The sequence below is a fragment of the Gekko japonicus genome, unplaced genomic scaffold (assembly GCF_001447785.1).
Source record: "Gekko japonicus isolate JY-2015 unplaced genomic scaffold, Gekko_japonicus_V1.1 scaffold558, whole genome shotgun sequence".
Taxonomy (NCBI): Eukaryota; Metazoa; Chordata; class Lepidosauria; order Squamata; family Gekkonidae; genus Gekko; species Gekko japonicus.
Window position 1 is genome coordinate 796,876 of NW_015170908.1, and position 22,898 is coordinate 819,773.

The 22,898-nt window shown below is 48.6% G+C and overlaps 1 protein-coding gene across 1 annotated transcript in view; it reads left to right on the top strand.

Moving 5' to 3' along the window:
* EPHA8 (EPH receptor A8) overlaps positions 1 to 22,898 on the top strand; it is a 110,900-nt gene that overhangs the window by 34,458 nt on the left and 53,544 nt on the right. The window contains exons 2-3 of the mRNA XM_015418659.1: positions 11,425 to 11,489; positions 19,785 to 20,448. Coding sequence (XP_015274145.1) covers positions 11,425 to 11,489; positions 19,785 to 20,448 — 729 coding nt within the window. The remainder of the gene's footprint in view (positions 1 to 11,424; positions 11,490 to 19,784; positions 20,449 to 22,898) is intronic.

Here is a 22,898-nt window from a genome sequence, read left to right on the forward strand (position 1 = left end):
GATTTCTTTTAGGATTGACTGATTTGATCTGCCAGTGATCTACCACCATGAAAGTAAAGTTTCAGATTAGTTTCAAATTAGATTTTAAGATGATGAAGAAGAGAAGAGATAGGATTTATACCCCGCCCTTCACTTGGAGTCTCAGAGCGGCTTACAAACTCCTTTCCCTTCCCCTCCCCACAACAGACACCCTACTTAACCACTACACCAAACTGGCTCTAAACTAAACTAACTAAAGTTGGGTTCCACCCCCCCCCCATTTATAATGCACCTTCTGTCATTTACTGGTAAGCAAAATAAGCACACACAAAAAAAGAGAGACGAAGTTCCAGAAAGAATTGCAGACCAGGAGAGCAAGTGGGGCTGGTGATCCACCTCTGACCCTTCCACGATCTACTGGTAGATCGCGAACTACCTGTTGTACATACCTGCTGTAGGATGATACTGCACAGAGCAGGGGGTTGGACTACATGGCCTGTATCCCCCCCCCCTTCCGACTCTGTGATTCTATAATTCTGTGATTCTATTCTATTTGCTGAGCACCGAAGAATAGATTCTTTTGAACTATGGTGCTGGAGAAGACTCTGGAGAGTCCCTTGAACTGCAAGAAGATCAAATTAGTCAATCCTAGAGGAAATCAACCCTGACTGTTCCCTGGAAGGCCAGAGAATGAAACTGAAGCTCAAATACTTTGGCCACCCAATGAGAAGGGAGCACTCACTGGAGAAGACCCTGATGCTTGGAAAGATTGAAGGTCAAAGAAGACGGGGACGGCAAAGGGTGAGATGGTTAGACAGTGTCATCGATGCAACGAACATGAAGTTGAGCCAACTTCAGAGGACGGCGGAAGACCGGAAGGCCTGGCGTGATCTGGTCCATGGGGTTGCGAAGAGTTGGACTCGACTGTGCGACTGAACAACAACATTCTGTGAAACCTATCAGACTGGTACACTCATTTTCTGAGGCGTGTCCCCACCTTCTTGGGCCATTTTCCACGGTCCTGTTCTGGGTGTTTCCATCTTTATATGGCTTAGAACCAGCATACCAGAAGTGCCTCCTACTCCCGTAGAAACCTATCAGACTGGTACGGTCAGTTTCCAAGGCCTGGCCTGGGTGTCCCCACCTTCTGAAATGAGGCAGGTGACATGGCACCAAAGCTAAATAATAAAATAAAACAATGTTCCATGGGGGGAGGGATCCTTACACTGGTAGAAGACTGTTTTTATCAGAGGAGGCCTCTATCATTAATAGAACAGGTATTTTGGATCTCATCCATCATCAATACATATAAAGGGCGCTCAACTTTAGGGGGGAAATGAATTTTGCAAACAGGGTAAGTTCAGTTTTCAATAGGGTTGCCAAGTTGAAAAATCTCCTTACCGGGGACTCCCGGTCTGCGGCTGGAGCGCGCGCAAAGCACGCACGCACCGCACGCACGTCACCAAGAAGTAACATTATGATGCCAGGCACGCTGCGGGCGGGGCCATGACCATCCGAGGGGAAAACATAGAGTTTTCCCTCGGATGACCGTGGCTCCGCCCCCAGCGTGCCTGGCGTAACAACGTCACTTCCCGGTGACGCACACACCGGGGTGGGGATCCCCCCGGGGCCCGATCTGCTGGCGGCGGGGAATGGGCCTCTGGGGCGGGGTTTTCCCCCCCCCCCGGGGGGACTTGGCAAGCCTAGTTTTCAAGCATAGTTTTGAAAGGAGGAATGCATTATTAGTGAAAGAAAAACCCGTTCTGCAAAACATGGAGTTGCCTCAGTCTCTTTGGAATGAACCAATGCTCCACCAAGGACGCTTGCTTGTCCTGTCTTATAACCCTCCTACTTCCTTCCTCTTCCATTTTGTTCTGAGAACAAAAGAGAAGGGGCTTCCACGACATTCCCAGGGAATTAGAGTTGCAGAACTGAATGAAGGCAACCTGTTCAGATGCAATTGACAGTATGTCAAAGTTTCATTTCTCATAGCAGTAGAAAAGAGCAAGAGTCCAGTAGCACCTTGAAGATAAACAAAATATGTGGGCGGGTAGGAGCTTTCATGAGTCACGGCTCACTTTCTTCAGATGAGTCACTGCTCACTTTCTTCAGATGCCATGAAAGCTCCTCCACTGCCACATATTTGGTTAGTCTTTAAGGTGCTTCCGGACTCTTGCACTTTTCTACTGCTACAGACAGACTAACAGGGCTACCCATCTCGATCTATCTCCATGGAGGGCAGCACATTTAGCCAGGGCTTTTTTTGTAGAAAAAGCCCAGCAGGAACGCATTAGCATAATAGGCCACACCCAACAGCGGGAACTCATTAGCATATTAGGCCCCACCCTGGCAGCACAGCTCATTAGCATGTTAGGCCGCAACCCCATGTTACCAGAAGTGTGGTCATCCAGCCACACCCACCTTTTGCTTCTTATTCTGTTTACCTTGTTTGTTGTCAAAACCCAGGGCCTTTTTTTGTAGCAGGAACTCCTTTGCATGTTAGGCCACACACCCCTAATGTAGCCAATCCTAACGAGTTTCTGCTGTTGGGTGTGGCCTATTATGCTAATGAGTTCCTGCTGGGCGTGGCCACCTCGGGAGCCAGCCAGAACTCCGTTCCTGTGCGTTCCTGCTCAAAAATAGCCCTGCTTTTAGCCATACAGAATGGAAATCCATCAACCTTAAGTGAGCAGTGACTCATGAAAGCTCATCCCCTGCCACATATTTTGTTAGTCTTTAAGGTGCTCCTGGACTCTTGCTCTTTTCTGCTGCTATAGACAGACTAACACGCCTACCCATCTCGATCTATTTCATTTCTCATATTCACCGTCTTTTATAATCTGTGTCCCCGGAGCAGTATGTCAAAGAATACAATAAACCAGACAACTATAGAGCAAAAAATGTAATAATAGCAACAGTGATGGGCAATGAGACAAAACAGGAGGGACTTTTCAGGGAAACTTTTGGCAGCTGTGAAAAGCACCATCTTGTTGATGATGCTTTTGGGGGAGGAGGTGAACATTAGCAGATGCGTTTGCTCGTTCACTCGGAGCGAAGACAGGAATTGTTGACTTTATTGCGAGTTGACTTCCTGAGGCCTTCATGGGGCGAGAACTGGTGAGCTTTGCGGTAGTGTGATATCACATTGGCTACAGGATCCCCAATTGGCTAGGACCCAGAAATAAGAAGGACTGTTAACAAAAAATGAAGTGCCGAAGGAGACGCCAATGTGGTAGTGGAAACTGACTGGAACAGTTCCATGGGGGAGAGTTGAGGGAATGTTTCAGTGTCTCTCCCCCTGACAGTACACCTTTCGTCCTGAAAATGTCATGGGTTAATGTTTGGTGAAGATCTGACAATTAAAATTAAAGCAGCATTCAAGTGATACACAAACACACACACCCTGCTGGCAAATCACAAAGAGCTTTCCGCATCCTAGCAAATGTTCTTCTAACAAGCAGTGGCTTTTGGGGGTTTTGTTTTGCCAACTTATGGCAACCCTCATGGGGTTTTCAAGGCAAGAGATGAACAGGGGTGGTTTGCTACTGCCTGCCCTGGACTTCCTTGGTGGTCTCCCTTCCAAGTACTGACCAGGGCCAATCCTACTAAGCTTCCAAGATCTGATGAGATCGGGCTAGCCTGGGCTATCCAGGTAAGAGCAATGGTTTTTTACCACTGTTCACATAGTCTGGGGAGGTGGGGTACTCTGGGAATACAACTGGATTAAAGGTAAAGGTAAAGGTCTCCCTTGCTCGAAAGCCAGTCGAGTCCGACTCTAGGGTTGCGGTGCTCATCTCCGTTTCAAAGCCGAAGAGCCAGCGCTGTCCGAAGACATTTCCGTGGTCATGTGGCCGGCATGACTCAACACCAAAGCGTACGGAACGCTGTTACCTTCCCACCGAAGGGGTACCTATTTATCTACTTGCAATTTCTTGCTTTCGAACTGCTAGGTTGGCAGGAGCTGGAACTAGAGACAGGAGCTCACTCCGTCATGCGGCACACTCGGGTCTCGAACTGCTGAACTACTGACCTTCCACAGCCTGCAGTTCAGCGTCTTAACCACTTGAGCCACCACAGCTCCAACTGGATTAGGGGAACATTAAAGGTAAAGATAAAGGTTTCCCTTGCTAGAAAGCCAGTCAAATACGACTCTAGGGGGCGGCGCTCATCTCCGTTTCCAAGCCGAATAGCCAGCGTTGTCCCAAGACATTTCCATGGTCATGTGGCCGGCATGACTAGACGCCGAGGCACACGGAATGCTGTTACCTTCCCACTGAAGCGGTTCCTATTTATCAACTTGCAATTTCTTGATTTCAAAATGCTAGTTTGGCAGGAGCTGGGACCAGAGACGGGCACTCACTCCATCATGTGGCACACTCAGGTCTCGAACAGCCGAACTACAGACCTTCTGGTCTGCAGCTCAGCATCTTAACCTCTGAACTACCGTGACCCTTTTAGAGGAACATGACTACCCCAAAATCTGACAACTTCATACTCATCCACTGAGCCCAGGTGATACCGTGGGCCAAGAAAACAGACATCAGATGAGCCACGTTGCCAAGACATCTGTTTCGTAAGTCAGTAACACAGAAACCCACACCCACATATGGCGAACTGCCTTCTTTTGCCATTTATACCAGTTGCAGACATTTTAAAAAAATAAATTTCAGGGGATCAAGCCTGCGGATCGAATTGTAATCTCAACAGAGCGGTAATCAAGCATGTGCACCACACAAAAGGGATCCTAATATCACTAGATGTAATGTCGCATCGTGATTGCTTTTTCCCATTGTTTGATCAAAGCATGCATGCGTCTTGGTAATGCAGAGGGGGAGTGAAGAGGCAAAGACAATGAAAGAACTCAGAGAGCTGCAACAAACTTGGTGGTGGAGGAAAGTACCGTCAAGTTGCGGCTGACTTATGCCAACCTCATTGGGTTTTCAAGGCAAGAGAGCAACAGAGGTGGTTTCCCATTACCTGCCTCTGCCTAGCGACCCTGGGCTTCCTTGGCGGCCTCCCATCCAAGTAGAAGAGGTTGGATTTATACCCCACCTTTCACTACCTGAAGGAGTCTCAGAGCGGCTTACAATCTCCTTCCCCTTCCCCTCCCCACAACAACCCTGTGAGGTAGGTGGGGCTGAGAGAGCTCTTTTAAGAACTTCTCTTTCCAGAACAGCTCTGAGAGAACTGTGACTGATCCAAAGTCACACCACCGGCTGCACGTGGTGGAGTGGGGAATCAAACCCGGCCCAAGCTCCTCACCGCTACACCAAACTGGCTCTCCAGTACTAACCAGGGCTGACCCTGCTTAGCTTCTGAGATCTGTGCACTTTTGTTCACAAATTCCCCGTGTACGAAATTCAGAAATCTAATGGAAACACCGAGGATCACTAATGCCCTGGCTAGACTTTGGAAATGAGACCAGGTAGCAGGGTAACTCCAGAACCGAGGGAGACGTTTGAATGAGAATTTCACAAGGCTCACATTTTGCTCCTTGCAATCTCCACTTTCCAGAGGCTCGGCCGAGAATTTTATATTTGTTTCCCATTTCTCGGGGGACATAATCCAAGTTTGAAGTCTGCACACTGAAAGCCAAGGTAATTATGCCCCGTGGTGCATGGTTCGACTCCCAGCCCACTCCCAGCACCGCAGAAAAGAACAACGTCTCCCAAATGGAGACAGCGGGAGGGGGGGAAGGGTGGCGGTGGGGGGAGAAATCAAAGTCACCTGCTTAAAAGTCCTGCGCCTCCAGGGAGTCCAGCTTAAGTTAATGAGGAGGTCCAGGCAAATCCAGCCACTCGTGCCGGGGAAACAAAATGCCTTTGAACGCTCCTATGAACATTCTCTTTCATCCAGTCCAGTTTGCGTGGGGGGAGGCGAGGCGGCTACAGTCTGGCTGGCCTCCTCTGGAAAACGTGCCGTTTGGATTGGCCGGTAGCCCCATCCAGCTCATATAGCCAGGCAACACTGTATACGTTACCCCCCGAATAAAACTGTATGCAGTAAACAGAACCATTTGGATTCTCCAAGGAACTCAAGATTTATTCGCATTGGTTCCTTTCATATATTTGAAATCTCGCTTCCGCAAATTTGTTTTATTTGGTTCCATTTATACCCCATCTTTCTCAAGCCAGTTTGGTGTAGTGGTTAGGAGAGCAGACTCCAATCTGGGAGAACCGGGTTTGATTCCGCACTCCTCCACATGCAGCCGCTGGTGTGACCTTGGGTCAGTTACAAGCTCTTTCAGAGATGTTCTTTCAGGAGCAGTTCTCGAAAGAGCGCTCTCAGCCCCACCTACCTCACAGGGTGTCTGTTGTGGGGAGGGGAAGGGAAAGGAGATTGTAAGCCGCTCTGAGACTCCTCCGGGTAGTGAAGGGATAAATCCAATCTCCTCCTCCTCCTCTTCCTCATCTTCTCCCCCCTCCAGGGACCCAAAACAGTTTACATTATTCTCTTCTCCATTTTTTCCACACGACAGCCCTGTGAGGTAGGTTAAGCTGAGAGTGTGTGACTGGCCCAAGGTCACCCAGCAAGCTTCCATGGCAGAGTGGGGATTCGAACCTGGGTTTCCCGGATCCTACTCCGGCACTTTAACCACTACACCACTGTGGCCCTGCAGGTTGGAATAAGCAGATTGGAAGGGAAACATTGCACGCCCTGCTCTGGGCCCCAGAGAAGTCAGTAGGCACAGAATTAGGATTTCAAACATCAGTGAATACAGACTGGTTTTGTTGCACAGACCACGGTTGTTGGCTTATCGCCGCCCCCTGCCTCTGCCTGATCACAGGACAGTACGGATTGATATTTATTTGTTTTAACTCCTTGCCTTTCTCCCTAGCAGGGACCCAAAGCAGCTTACATTGTTCTCTTCTCCTGTGTTGTATCCTCACAACAACCCTGTGAGGCAGGTTAGGCTGAGAGTGTGTGAACAGCCCAAGGTCACCCACCAAGCTTCCACGGGAGAGTCAGAATTCGAACTTGGGTCTCCCAGATCCTAGTCTGACACTCCCATATCCTCGTCCAAAGTGGAGCTCCCCCCCCTTTGACCCTTCCCCTAATATCTAAGCCTCCAGACAACTTCTGGCCACAGGTGAGCCTTTATGTTAGGCAGACTGAAGGTTAGGGGAGGAACTGTGACCAGTGTCCCCTCTAAGCTGAGTTCGTGTGAGCCAGCTCACAGTTTTTTAGCCTCCGGCTCACACATTTTTGTCTTCGCTCAGGGAGGGATGGCTCCAGAGCAAACTAATTTATGCAGGAGCCAAATGGCTCGCTCACAACTGTAATGCCAGTGGCTCACCAAGTAGAATTTTTGCTCACGAGCCTCCACAGCTTAGAGGGAGCATTGCCTGTGACTTGGTGGTAGAGCATCTGGCTTGGCATGCACTGCAGGAGGTCCCAGGTTCAATCCTTGCCATGTCCAGTTCCTGGATCTAGCAGTCGATGAGGTGAAAGACCTCTGCCTGCCTGAGACCCTGGAGAGCTGCTGCCAGTCTGAGTAGACAAGACTGAACTTGATGGACCGAGGGTCTGATTTGGTCCAAGGCAGCTTCATGTGTGTCCCACCAGCTGCAGTGCTCAGGGGGCGCTTCACCCAAACGCCATATCCTGACCACAATTCCTGCTTTGCCTCTGGAATAAGAGGTGGGCTCTTCTTATTTGGAGGTTTTCTAACAGAGGCTAGATGGCCATCTGCCAGCAAAGCTGATCCTGTGGACTTGGGCAGATCATGAGAGGGAGGGCGGGAAGAGCTGCCTCAGTGCTTAGTTCTTGTGGCCCTTTCGTACACGCCCAGGGAAATGCCAACCACCACTTTGGGGTCAGGAAGCAATTTTTCTCCAGGCCATTTTGGCCAGGGATCCTGGGAGTTTTTTTGTCATCTTCTGGGCATGGAACAGGGGTCACTAGGGGTGTGTGGGGGGGAGGTATTTGTTAATTTCCTGCATTGTGCAGAGCAATGGACTAGATGACCCTGGAGGTCCCTTCCAGCTCTATGATTCTATGATTCTAAGATCAATGCTCCCTCTAAGCTGTGGAGTCTTGTAAGCAAAAATTCTACTTTGTGAGCTACTGGCATTAAAGCTGTGAGCGAGCGATTTGGCTACTGCATCAATTAGTTTGCTCTGGAGCCATCCTTTGTGAGCTAAGACAAAAATGTGTGAGCCGGACAGGGGTCATTTCCTGCTGGAGCACACAGGAGCGGAGCTCCGGCAGTAAAGAGCCCAGGGGGCGGGCACATGCAACAAGCCCCGCCCCCTGCTCCCAGCAGCCCTCAGTCAGAGCAAGAAGCAGCCAGGTAAGCTGCAGAGCTCCCCCCGCCGCCGCCCCCGGTCCAAAAGAGTCCAGTGGCACCTTTAAGACCAAGTTTTATTCAGCTACAAGCTCTCCCTCCTCTGTGAGGGCAGATCTGCACGTCCCCCCCCCAGTAGGTAGCAATACAAAACAGTCCAGTGGAGCCTGAGCGGTGGGTGTTGCCTTCGGACACACCTCCGGTGATCTCAGGGGGTGTGACATATGCAAATGAGTTATGCTAATGAGTTATGCTAATGAGCTCCTGCACCTCTTTTTCTACGAAATGACCCTTGGAGCCGGAGGCTAAAAAACGGTGACCTAGCTCACACTAACTCAGCTTAGCGGGAACACTGTCTAAGATCACCTTTTCTTATTCCGTGATTAATCAACACCACTCAGAGACCTGTGGATTATACCTGTCCTGAGTAAATATCAGCTGTTTGTTGATTCCCGCGTGATCTCTTTTTTACTGGCAGGCACCAATCTGGAAACAACGCGTTCCGTTGGCAAATTTCTAGCACTTCTGGTTTCTCTATGCCAGTACAGAGATGGGCTTTAATTCACCAAGATGCATTTTAATGTTTATTGTTTTGTATTGTGTCTCGTATTTGTTTTTGACTATGCTCAAGGCCTTTCATCAGAGGAGCATCATAATAAAAGGAAAGGGTCTCTCCCAGGTCCTGGTCCAGCACTCTGGGCTAGGGTTGCCAGCCTCCAGGTGGGGCCTGGAGACCTCCTGCTTTTCCAACTGGTCTCCAGCTGACAGAGATCAGCTCCCCTGGAGAAAATGGCTGCTTTGAAGGGTGGACTCTACGGCACTGTACCATACTGAGGCCCCTCCCCTCCACAAACCCCACCCTCTCCTGGCTCCACCCCCAAAGTCTCCAGGTATTTTCCAACCCAGACCTGGCAACCATACACTGGGCACTACACTACTCTGGTTCAATGTAGCTTGCCCAAGGCTCACCCAGGCTAGGAGTGTGTGAATCCAAACCTCCATCTGCATCTATTGATGAGCAGTTCGTTTTGCTTTGAATAACATCAGAACCTAAGAAAAATATAAATAGGGCATCCAAATGAAGAGGAAGAAGAAGAATCAGCAGCACAGGAGTTGGTTTTTATACCCTGCTTTTCACTACCCAAAGAAGTCTCAGAGTGGCTTACAATCGCCTTCCCTTCCTCTCCCCACAACAGACACCCTGTGAGGTAGGTGGGGCTGAGAGAGCTCTGAGAGAACTGTGACTGACCCAAGGTCACCTAGCTGGCTTCGTGTGAAGCTGATGGTCCGTAGGTTCAGGATGGACAAAAGGAAATACTACTTTACACAGAGTGATTCAAATGTGGAATTTGCTGCCAGAGGATGTAATGATGGCCACAGGAATAGACAGCTTTAAAAGGGGTAAGTCTTTCAATGGCTTCTGGCCATGGTGGCTGAGGGGAACCTCCACATTCAGAGGCACTGATCTTCTGAATTGCAGAGCCAGGAGGCCACATCGGGGAAGTTCTCAGCCTCTATGCCCTGTTGTTGGCTGTCCAGAGGAACTGGTTACCGGTAGCCACTGTGTGAGACGCGATGCAGGACTAGATGGACTATTGGTCTGATCCAGCAGGGCTCTTTTTATGGTATTATGTACATCTGGATTGGACAAAAAAAAATCCATCTGGCCCAGCATTCTCTCTCCAGCAGGGACTGACAAATGTTTCAGGGAAATCCATAAGCAGAGCATAAAGACGTCGGTCCTCGCCTGCGGTTAATCCTCAGCAAATGACATTGGGAGCTACGCTGCCTCTGATCGCGAAGGTTCCATTTAGGCCCCGTGGCTCACAGCTGCCTGCATGGATTTCTCTGTTCCCCTCCTCAAGCCTTTCTAAACCACTGGCTACCTGGATTCAGCAAATTCCATAAATTCATTATGCATTGCGCAGGGGGGGAAATGCAAGTTTTGAGATCTGTCCTGAAGACACAGCCGACCAAGTTCCCTGAGTGCTCCAGAGTTTAGATCCCCATTATGACTTTTGATTTGAAGAGTGTCACCGAACAGGACTCCGCTTAGCTATTGAGCTGGTGTAACCTAGCAGCTACGAGAACAGAGAAAGCTCTGATACGGAAGGTCAACAGTTCAAATGTAAATCAAATCTTCTTTATTAATTAATTTTGTTAATTTTTCCAACGGCTCAGTTCCCCCCCCGTCAAGCCCGTCTTCAATTGACAAGTGTTGTTTGCCCCTGGCGCTGGCAAACAGTGGTAGGACAGCGGATTGGGGACATGGTGTGAGGGGTGGTGTCACCAGTGTAATTACATCACTTCCTGGGAAGACACAGAACTGATGGTGGTAGCTCTAGGAATTGCTGAGAACTCAATGGTTTTACCATAGAGATCCTGGCAATTCCTAGAGCTACCACCATTGCTTCTAGTTATCCCCCAGAAGTGACACCATCACGTCTGCTCTGCTGATTTTTTACATTTTTAAAATTTATTTACATTTCCCTCTCACTGCTATTCCAAATGGTGTTGGGGAACAGGCACTCTGGAGGGGGGACTGTCCTACCCTGAGCATGGGTACTAAATGGACACAAGATACCAAAATGTGAGTTAACTCATTTTATTCATAGCTGGTCCATGATTAAACTTTTACTTTTAGTGCGGGTTACCTTAGGGGCATCTCTGCTGGCCACTGCCATTTCTGGGCAACACCTCCCTGCTATAAACTCGGCCAGTATTGCACACAGCTCTGTTTATCGGAGCGTGCACAGAGCACGGCATGGAGAGATGCCCACAGACTTCACTTCCCTCTCTCCCACCATACAGTTTGACAAAGGGTTGGGCTGATGTTGCTCAGTATACCGGGAGACCGTCTGCCCTACCCTCTGGCCACACAGCCAACGATAGCCTCCACACCAGAGGCTGAAATGATGTACTTACACATGTGTTTGCCAAACGTCCAACCAAACCCTTGCAAATGTGCATGAAGCATCTTTTTTGTGTTTAAGAAGGAAACTTGCACACAAAAAATTGAGCCTTTGGGAGAGTGCTTGTCCCTTACTGTCTCTGACCAATGTGTTTTTGTTATGAACATGACCCAGCGGTGTAGGAAGTCTATGCTCACCATTTTTTAAAAATCTGTATAAAACATGCTTTCCTTCTGTGTTTTGCAGTAAACTTGCTGGACACGTCCACCATCATCGGGGACTGGGGCTGGCTCACCTATCCTTCGCACGGAGTAAGTACAAGGAGGCTGTTGGCAAAGAGACTGCAGAGCTGGGAGTGAGTTGGCATTTCCCACGTTTCTTGTGTCCATTCTTTGCACATTTGCTGTGTTTACGTGCTGCCTTTCTGTCAAGGGATTTGGGGTTATTTTCAGTTGGAAACACTTTCATCTGAAAGACCTTTTGTGTTTCTTCTCTAGCTTAGAGCTTTCCCCTCAGAATAACCAGAAAAGAAACACAGGCCCCGTTCACACGGAGCATTTGCCGCACTAAAGATACAGATGATAGGCGGATTTTCCGGGCGCGATCACACCGCAACATCTGGGAAGTGTAGTGCACCCGTGGCTAACCTGTGGCTTCTAGCCGAAGATACGGAGTAAAAAACTAGTATATCTTGTCTCACTAACCTGTTAGTGTTCTTTGAGGGGGTGAACAAACATGTGGACAAGGGGGATCCAATAGATATTGTTTACCTTGACTTCCAGAAAGCTTTTGATAAAGTTCCTCATCAAAGGCTCCTAAGTAAGCTCAAAAATCATGGGATAAAAGGACAAGTCCTTTTATGGATCAAAAACTGGCTAATTAATAGAAAACAGAGAGTGAGTATAAATGGGCAGTTCTCCCAGTGGAGGGGGGTAAGCAGTGGGGTACCACAGGGATCAGTACTTGGTCCACTGCTTTTTAACTTGTTCATTAATGATTTGGAGTTGGGAGTAAGCAGTGAAGTGGCTAAATCTGCGGATGATACGAAGTTGTTCAGGGTGGTGAAAACCAGTGAGGATTGTGAGGCACTCCAAAGGGATCTGTCAAAGTTGGGCGAGTGGGCGTCAACATGGCAAATGGGGTTCAATGTGGCCAAGTGCAAGGTGATGCACATTGGAGCCAAAAATCCTAAATATAAATACACATTGATGGGGTCTGAACTGGCAGAGACAGATCAAGAGAGAGATCTTGGAGTTGTAGTAGATAACTCACTGAAAATGTCGAGACAGTGTGTGACTGCAATAAAGAAGGCCAATGCTATGCTGGGGATTATTAGGAAGGGTATTGAAAACAGATCAGCCAATATAATAATGCCCCTATATAAATCAATGGTGAGACCTCATTTGGAATACTGTGTGCAGTTCTGGGCACCACACCTTAAAAAGGATATTATAGCTTTGGAAAAAGTGCAGAAAAGGGCAACTCGAATGATAAAAGGGTTGGAACACTTTCCCTATGAGGAAAGGTTAAAGCGCTTAGGGCTCTTTAGCTTGGAGAAAAGACGACTGAGGGGTGACATGATCGAGGTTTATAAGATTATGCATGGGAAAGAGCAGGTAGAGAAAGAGGTACTTTTCTCCCTTTCTCACAATACAAGAACCCGTGGGCACTCCATGAAATTGCTGAGCGGTCGGGTTAGAACGGATAAAAGGAAGTACTTCTTCACCCAAAGAGTGATTAACACATGGAATTCACTGCCACAGGAAGTGGTGGGTGCTACAAGCATGGACGGCTTCAAAAGGGAATTAGATAAGCATATGGAGCAGAGGTCCATCAGTGGCTATTAGCCACAAGGTATAGCTAGGGGCTCTGGGGCAAGTGATGCTCTGTCTTCTTGGTGCTTGGGGGGGGGGTCAACAGTGGGAGGGCTTCTAATGTCCTGGCCCCACTGCTGGACCTCCTGATGGCACTGGTATTTCTGGCCACTGTGTGACACAGAGTGTTGGACTGGATGGGCCTTTGGCCTGATCCAACATTGGCGTCTCTTATGTTCTCTCTTATGTTCTTATGTTCTTAATAACCAATGAAAAAGTGTCACTGCTCTGCCAAAGGGGAAATCATCCAAGAATGAAACCAGTGTAATAACACACACATGTTGTATCCTTCAGCAAATAAATGTAAAACATATTGAAGTGAGGTAGCAATTCCCAGTACAGAAATATGTGCTCCTCCAACAGCATTAAAATACTCATCTTTATAGATTTTAATGTATTTTAGGCATAAAATGTTGAATTCCAGAGATACAATGACATTACTATCCAACAAGTGCTGGCCATTTGAAAGGGTTTTAATGCACTGTAAATTTTAATTACTATTGTGCAAAGCCTTTTGCCAGAGCTTTGAACTCTGGAGAAAAACCCCTTGTAGATTTGCATATAAAAGCTGGCATCCCTTCACTTTTTGCCTATAGAACTAACAAAGCTTGGCAATTCAGATGTTATAGTTACGCGGGGGATTTACCCACTGCGCCACCGCTCCTACAAGAAGGTTGATGGCTAATGCCATTTTTAAAAAGCCCCGCCCCTTACATACGTAGAGAAACCCTTGAGACGGTCTCTGCTGCAGTAATTGTGTTCCTCATCTGAAAACAAGAAAAGGATCTGTGGCTTCCCCCCATATAGAAGCACTGTTTCAATTTTATGTGTCAATTTATGCAGATGTAATTAAAGGAGTAGTACTCATACTGTTAGGAGCTGCAATGGCTCAAGTGGTTAAGATGCTGAACTGCAGGCTATGGAAGGTCAGTAGTTCAGCAGTCCGAGGCCCGAGTGTGCCACATGACGGAGTGAGCTTCCGTCTCTGGCCCCAGCTCCTGCCAACCTAGCAGTTTGAAAGCAAGAAATTGCAAGTAGATAAATAGGTACCACTTTGGTGGGAAGGTGACAGCGTTCTGGGCGCCTTGGTGTCTAGTCATGCTGGCCACATGACCACGGAAACGTCTTCGGACAGCGCTGGCTCTTCGGCTTTGAAACGGAGATGAGCACCGCAACCCTAAAGTCGGACTTGACTGGCTTTCGAGCAAGGGAACCTTTACCTTTACCTTTACACATACTGTTAACCAACTCAGACATGAAAGTAAGGGCCCACCTTACACTGACCCAGGTCTTTTCTCCCGATATCTGCTATCCAGGAGATGCCACAGACCCATTGCCTGTTCAGCGTGAGACCCACCACCTGGCCACATCCCTTCATTATTCAATTATTTTTGAGGAGGGAACTCCAAGCAGGAAACTAGCCCACCGGTCCTAAGATGGTCATAGAGGGAGAGCTATATTCAGCAGGTAGAGCTGAAGGGAGAACTGAAAGAAATAAAAGGATCATTTTGTACTGAGGTCCTTGGCTCAAGTGGTTAAGACGCTGCGGTGGCTCAAGTGGTTAAGACGCTGAACTGCAGGCTGAGACCCGAGTGTAGTTCGACAATTCGAGATATTATGTATATTTGCAATTTATACATAATGTATGATTGTTTGGGAGCTGCGGTGGCTCAATTGTTTAAGACGCTGAACTGCAGGCTGTGGAAGGTCAGTAGTTCAGCAGTTCAAGACCCGAGTGTGCCGCATGACGGAGTGAGCTCCCATCTCTAGTTCCAGCTCCTGCCAACCTAGCAGTTCGAAAGCAAGAAATTGCAAGTAGATAAATAGGTACCACTTTGGTGGGAAGGTAACAGCGTTCCGTGCGCCTTGGTGTTTAGTCATGCTGGCCACATGACCACGGAAACGTCTTCGGACAGCGCTGGCTCTTCGGCTTTGAAACGGAGATGAGCACCGCAACCCTAGAGTCGGACTCGACTGGCTTTCGAGCAAGGGAACCTTTACCTTTACCTTTACACATACTGTTAACCGACTCAGACATGAAAGTAAGGACCCACCTTACACTGACCCAGGTCTTTTCTCCCGACATCTGCTATCCAGGAGATGCTGCAGACCCATTGCCTGTTCAGCGTGAGACCCACCACCTGGCCACATCCCTTCATTATTCAATTATTTTTGAGGAGGGAACTCCAAGCAGGAAACTAGCCCACCGGTCCTAAGATGGTCATAGAGGGAGAGCTATATTCAGCAGGTAGAGCTGAAGGGAAAACTGAAAGAAATAAAAGGATCATTTTGTACTGAGGTCCTTGGCTCAAGTGGTTAAGACGCTGAACTGCAGGCTGTGGAAGGTCTGTAGTTCGACAATTCGAGACCCGAGTGCCACGTGATGGAGTGAGCTCCCGTCTCTGGCCCCAGCTCCTGCCAACCTAGCAGTTCAAGAGAAAGAAATTGCAAGTAGATAAATAGGTACCGCTTTAGTGGGAAGGTCACAGCGTTCCGTGCACCTTGGTGTTTAGTCATGCCGGCCACATGACCACGGAAACGTCTTCGGACAGCGCTGGCTCTTCGGCTTCGAAATGGAGATGAGCACCACAACCCTAGAGTCGGATTTGACTGGCTTTCGAGCAAGGGAACCTTTACCTTTACCTTTACCTTGGCCTGAGCCTCGGGTAGCCAGCCTTCAGGTGGTCGCTGGAGATCTCCTGGGATTACAACTGATCTCCAGTTGACATAGGTCAGTTCCCATGGAGAAAATGGCCCCTTTGGAAGGTGGGCTCTAGGGCATTACGCCCCATTGGAGTCCTTCCCCTCCCCCAAACCCCGCCCTCCTCAGGCTCCACCCCCCAAATCTCCAGGCATTTCTCAACCCCGATTTGGCAACCTTACTTAAGCCCCAGGTGTTCCACTTCGTACTGCTCGGGCTGTGATCTTTCGGTATAATAACTGGTGTTTGGTAGGCATGTCCCTGTTTTTATCTTTGAAATGCTGAGGGGGTTACGTCACATGCCTGGACGCTTCTCTACTGAAACCCATTCCCCCACACCAATAAAACAAGCATCTCATAGTCAGTATCAGGATTAGGCAATACTGAGTGGCTGCTGAGGCCCCGGTGTCTGGACGCTTCTCTACTGACACCCATTCCCCCACACCAATAAAGCAAGCATCTCATACTCAGTATCAGGATTAGACAATACTGAGTGGCTGCTGAGGCCCCGGTGATGTTGGGAGGGGTCGTCGCTGTGGTGTAGCAGCAATTGTATCCTGCCTTCTCGCTCTAGGTGATGGTAGCAGAGACTGAGAGTCCTTTGGAAGGCAGCTCAGGGCAACCCTGTGGCATTCTCTCCTCTTTGGCACAGGTCTGTCTAACCATAGCTCTTTTGGCCATGTAAGCTACCCCAGCTATCTTATATACCACCATTCTTAACATCCCCTAACTAGCTTGCACATCCCCATACTCAATATTCCACAATTTGCTCGTTCATCCCCATTCTTAACATCCCCTGCTGTGTGCGCATTCCCATTCTCAGTATCACCCAGCTGACTTCAGCATTCTCATGTTTAACATTTTTAGTTAGTTTTTAGTTCCTTGTTCTCAATATTCCCCAGCTGGCTTCTGCATTACTGTTCTCAATATTCCCCAGCTGGCTTCTGCATTTCTGTTCTCAATCGTTCCCAGCTGGCTTCTGCATTTCTGTTCTCAATATTCCCCAGCTGGCTTCTGCATTTCTGTTCTCAATCGTTCCCAGCTGGCTTCTGCATTACTGTTCTCAATATTCCCCAGCTGGCTTCTGCATTTCTGTTCTCAATCGTTCCCAGCTGGCTTCTGCATTACTGTTCTCAATATTCCCCAGCTGGCTTCTGCATTTCTGTTCTCAATCGTTCCCAGCTGGCTTCTGCATTTCTGTTCTCAATATTCCCCAGCTGGCTTCTGCATTTCTGTTCTCAATCGTTCCCAGCTGGCTTCTGCATTTCTGTTCTCAATCGTTCCCAGCTGGCTTCTGCATTACTGTTCTCAATATTCCCCAGTTGGCTTCTGCATTTCTGTTCTCAATAGTTCCCAGCTGGCTTCTGCATCACTGTTCTCAGTATCCCTCAACTGGCTTCTATATCTCTGTTCTCAGTATCCACCAACTGCCTTCTGTATCCCCGTTTTCAATACCTCCCGTTTAGCGTCTGAATCCCCATTCTCAATATCCCCCAGCTAGCTTCTGCATCCTCATTCTTAGTATCCCTGGTTGCTTCTGCATCTCCGTTCTCAATATTCCCCGGCTAGTTTTCTGCCTCCCCATTCTTAGCATCCCCGGTTGGCTTCTACAATCTCATTCTCGGTATCACCTCTCACTTGCTTGCACATCCTAATACATGGTCCAGCTAACTTGCACAAGAATAGCCCAACCCCCGATAATATTTGTCCTGATGGAAAGTAAATTGGAAGCAATAGAAGCTGGCAGCGCAGTCCTATCCGTGTGCAAAGTGATTTCTCTTTGCGGTCTTCCGTGCAGCTTTCTCCTCCTTTCTTCTTTCCCCCACGTGGGCCAAGCTTAGCCACACTCATATCTATTATTTGCATCTTTATCCCTTTATAATCTGTTCTTTAAAAAAAAAAGAAAAAGAAATCTTGTGTTGACTTTAATTTAAACTGTTAGCCAAGTTTCCTGAATACAGATGTAATCAAACCCGCTCGCCTGCCGCATTAATTATGATGTCCTCATTTTCATCTTGCTAGGGGACTTTATCTCAATGACATGGGATGAGAGGAGAATGTTTCGTAGGAACTGCTTCGCAGCCAGAAACAGAGACACGCTGTGAAACGTTGGGATGGGGAAAGGATGCGTCAAACCTGCCCCGTTAATTTTCACGGAGGTTTTGGATTTTTTTTTAATTAAGCCTCCTGGTAAAACATCTGTGAGCTGTTTCAGATATCCTTGATTTTTAAAAAACCGTGGGGGTAAACAGGGCCTTCATCCAACCAGGCACCCAAATACAAGTGCTATTTCTTGCCTGCGACGGAATACAAATGTTGATCTCATCCCAAATTGGGATGCTGCCCATAACTTATAACGGGATGCATTTCCAAATATAGAAGCAGTTCTTTGCTATCAAAGAGATGCACGTTTGGGTGTGCCTCTCCTTTCACAGCTAGCTCGCACAATTCCTTCAACACAGATCTCATCGACCTCGCGCATCCCTATCTTGAACATAGCCACTCTCTAGCTTGCACATCCTTATCCTTAACCCTTCTGCAGCTATCTTGTGCATTTCAGTTTCTAACATAGACGGCACAATCCCTTCCTTAACACAGATCTCTTCTAGCTTGCAGAACCCTATCTTGAACGTAGCCCCCCGCTGGCATGCCCATCCTTATCCTTAACACTCTTGCAGCTAACTTGTGCATTTCAGTTCCTACCATAGACAGCGGCTAGCTTGCACGTCTCCATTCCAAACACGGATGCCAGCTCTCCTGCACACAGGGCCGGCTCACCCACTAGGCGAACTAGGCATTCGCCTAGAGCGCCAGGCCCTGGATGGGGCGCCAAGCTGTGCCTCCCCCCTCCTCCACCCCCTTTGGTGGCGGGGGGGAGGAGGGGGTGGCAGCAGCAGCAAAAGGGTGGCTGGCTCCAGAGGTCCCCAGGTCCCCAGGCCCCACCAGGAGGTTGGCATCTGCGCCATAAGGCAGCCTTGCCTAGGGTGCAGAAACACCTCGAGCCGACCCTGCCTCCACAATCTCTTCCTTAACACAGATCTCGTCTAGCTTGCGCATCCCCATCTCAAACAGACCCCCAGCTAGCTCACCCAGCCTTCCTCTTAACATAGACCCGGCTAGCTGCCGCATCCTCCTCCTCAGCTCAGCTCCTAGCTAGCTTGTGAATCCCCGTTCTGGAGAGGGTACCCTGCGAGCTTGCATCTCACATGCTACGCCATGCGCACATATGAGGGTATCACACACGCAGCAACAGTTATGTGCCCTCTTTGCTTCGAAATTAGTACAGGCCGTTGCAGAATAAATGAATTCAGCTCACAGACACTTGGGCAGCAATAGCCTTTCAACCCGTGGACACACGTGTCCTAAAACATGCTGCAGGAATACCCTTGTGTGCATGAGATAGGAAGCATCGTCCCCCCTCCCTCCTGCCAAACTATCGGAGCAGCTGTAGCCGGCTCCGTGCCTGTAATGAAAAACAGGTCATCCCTGGAATGTGAAACAAGGTCCGTGTCAAGTCGGAGCAGAGCTGGAGCTTCCCTTAATGGGCTTGAAATGTATCTGCCCAGATTTGTTTTCCCCTCTCTGCACTTTGCACTGTTTGGCTTTGATGGACAGCTGCCAGTGCTCTCCCTAGAGGGCACGGAGACAAACCAGGGAGAAGAAACTGATTGATTGATTTCACAGTGTTTATATCCCACCTTTCCTTAGTTGGCCCAAGGCAGCTAAAAGGCATCCCCTTGACTTCCCCCAAACATAAAGCGGGAAGAGTGGGTTGGATCCAACCAATTTCTTTTTTTTAACAGCGGTAAAATGGAGGAGGATTTGACAAGCAAACTGGCTGTGCTGGAGGTCATGGAACCTGCATGGACAAAAGCCACATGGGATAGGGGGTTTGTCATAAGGGTGGGAATTGGCAGAGATGAAGCCCCAAAGCTGGTTGGATCTAACCCATGTTTCAGCAGGGCCGGATCTCAGACAATAGGAACTGTCCCTAACACATTAACCCCCCCTTCTTTCTCTCTGCCTTGCAGTGGGACTCCATCAACGAAGTGGACGAATTTTTCAACCCCATCCACACTTACCAGGTCTGCAACGTCATGTCTCCCAACCAGAACAACTGGCTGCGGACTAGCTGGGTGCAGCGGCGTGGGGCCCACCGGGTATATGCCGAGATCAGGTTCACTCTCCGGGACTGCAACAGCATGCCCGGGGTGCTGGGCACCTGCAAGGAGACCTTCAACCTCTACTACCTCCAGTCGGACCGCGACCTGGGCAGCACCACCCGCGACAGCCAGTTTGTGAAAATCGACACCATTGCGGCTGATGAGAGCTTCACTAACGTGGACTTGGGGGTCCGGCGGCTGAAGCTCAATACAGAGGTGCGTGGCGTGGGGCCGCTCAGCAAGCGGGGCTTCTACCTGGCCTTCCAAGACATTGGGGCTTGCATCGCCATTGTCTCCGTCCGCGTGTACTACAAGAAGTGCCCTGCCATGGTGAGGAACTTGGCTTCCTTCTCCCAAGCGGTCACGGGCGCGGACTCCTCGTCTCTGGTGGAGGTACGGGGCGAGTGCGTCAGGCACTCAGAAGAAAGAGACACCCCCAAAATGTACTGCAGCGCTGAAGGGGAATGGCTGGTGCCCATTGGGAAATGTGTGTGCAGCGCGGGCTACGAGGAACAGAGGGACACATGCATGGGTAAGTCTGGCTGCTCGGAATTATGATCATCGCCGTAGGGCTGTTTTTGTAGCAGGAACTCCTTTGCATATTAGGCCACACACCCCTTATGTAGCCAATCCTCCAAGAGCTTACAGAGCTCTTCTTACAGGGGCTTCTGTAAGCTCTTGGAGGATTGGCTACCTTAGGGGTGTGTCGCTTAATATGCAAATGAGTACCTGCTACAAAAAGAGCCCTACCTGGAAGTTGGGATGGAGAAAGGAAGCGCTGAAAAGAGAAATGGGGTTAAGGATACTCAGCCCACCTTTCTCTGGTGACAGACAGCAAGTCTGATACTCCATCTCTGACATTAGAGTGCTATACTTAAACGGATTGGTGTTCAGGGTCGAGTTACAGCAGGGGGTTCGAGAACTTCTCTTGCATTGATAGGGGCAGGGCTGTTTTTGGGCAGGAACGCACAGGAACTGAGTGCCGGCTGGCTTCAGAGTTGGCCACGCCCACCACAGCCAAAACCCCTGGGGGCCTGGCTACAGAGGGAAGGCCTGGGGAGCAACCCCCCCCCCCCCCGGCCATTCTGAGGCAAGCAGGCCAGGGGAGCCCTCCCTGTGCCTTCCCCAGCCTGTCCAAGGGCCAGCTTGCCCGGGCTCCCCGCAGCCAAGGGAAGGCATGGGGGCGTGACCTAATATGCTAATGAAATGTGCCACCAGGGGGTGTGGCCTGATATGCTAATGAGTGTATGCTGTTGGGTGTGGTCTGTTATGCTAATTAGTTCCTGCTGGGCTCTTTCTACAAAAAAAGCCCTGGATAGGGGCTGTGGCTCAGTGAGCAAGCATAGTTCATTCCCAGCATCTCTAGTTTTTGGAAGATCTTGGCAGCACTGGTGTCATTCCTTCATGGGCCAATGGGCATCCATCGGGGTTCACTTCTTCCCCACAGTGTTCAGTATAGAGAAAAATGAGAATTCTATAATGAAGTTTTCCCTGACTTGACATTCAAGTGAAGAATGTAAACATAAGGATAAATATGTTTATTGATCAAAAACCCCTCTTTCCTTTAATCCTAAAACTGTCCCTTAATCCAAACACAATGATACTGCTTCGGTAAACCATTTATTTATACGAAATGTGTGTTGACTGCACATTTTGGTACATTGGCTCCTATTTGATTGTATCTTCTGGACCAAAATAGGAAAGTTCATAATAGTAATATTATTCACAGGACATATATACCTGATCATGCCAGAAGAAGAAGAGGAGGAGGAGGAGGAGGAGGAGATTGGATTTATACTTGAAGTCTCAGAGTGGTTTACAAACTCCTTTCCCTTCCCCTCCCCACAACAGACACCCTGTGAGATAGGCGGGGCTGAGAGAGTTCTGAGAGAACTGTCCTTGAGAGAAAGGCTCTGACAGAACTATGGCTTGCCCAAGGTCATCCAGCAGCTGCAAGTGGAGGAGTGAGGAATCAAACCCAGATTAGAGTCCACACACTTAATCACTACATCAAACTGGCTGATACGCTATGAGCCTCACCAATATACTCAGGCCTTGCGTCAATTGATTGTAACTATAAAACTCCTTTTTTTGGTCCTATGTTGATTAACTCATTGTCTTATTATTGTATCATTGAGCCTATATGTACAAATATCGCTTGACCGCTAAAGAAGTCCACTTTGGCCAAAATGCATCTGGCCACTTGTGTATATTGTACACTTTTATTCTGCATTGAGGTTACATTCGGGTCCGTAATTGGTTTTTAACAAAAGATAATAAATACATGCATTTTTGATAATATTTAAGATATAATTATAGTTTTAAGTTATTGGCCTTTTACTATGGATATAATTAACCTTTTAAGCAATGGTATTCCCAGTAGTCATGTATGGCTGCGAGAGTTGGACTATAAGGAAGGCCGAGCGCCGAAGAATAGATTCTTTTGAACTATGGTGCTGGAGAAGACTCCAGAGAGCCCCTTGGACTGCAAGAAGATCAAATCAGTCAATCCTAAAAGAAATCAACCCTTACTGTTCCTTGGAAGGCCAGATAATGAAACTGAAGCTCAAATACTTTGGCCACCCAATGAGAAGGGAGCACTCACTGGAGAAGACCCTGATGCTGGGAAAGACTGAAGGTCAAAGAAGACGGTGACGGCAAAGGATGAGATGGTTAGACAGTGTCATCGATGCAATGAACATGAAGTTGAGCAAACTTCAGAGGACGGCGGAAGACAGGAAGGCCTGGCGTGATCTGATCCATGGGGTCGCGACGAGTCGGACTCGACTGTGCGACTGAACCACAAAAATTAACCTTTCGGGGACTTGATTCTAGACCAAATGAAGCCTGAACTCTCCCTTGAAGCTAAAAGGACCAAACTGAGGCTGTCGTACTTTGGTCACATGATGAGAAGATGAGAGTCACTAGAAAAGACAATAATGCTAGGAAAAGTGGAAGGCAGCAGGGAGAGAGGGAGACCCA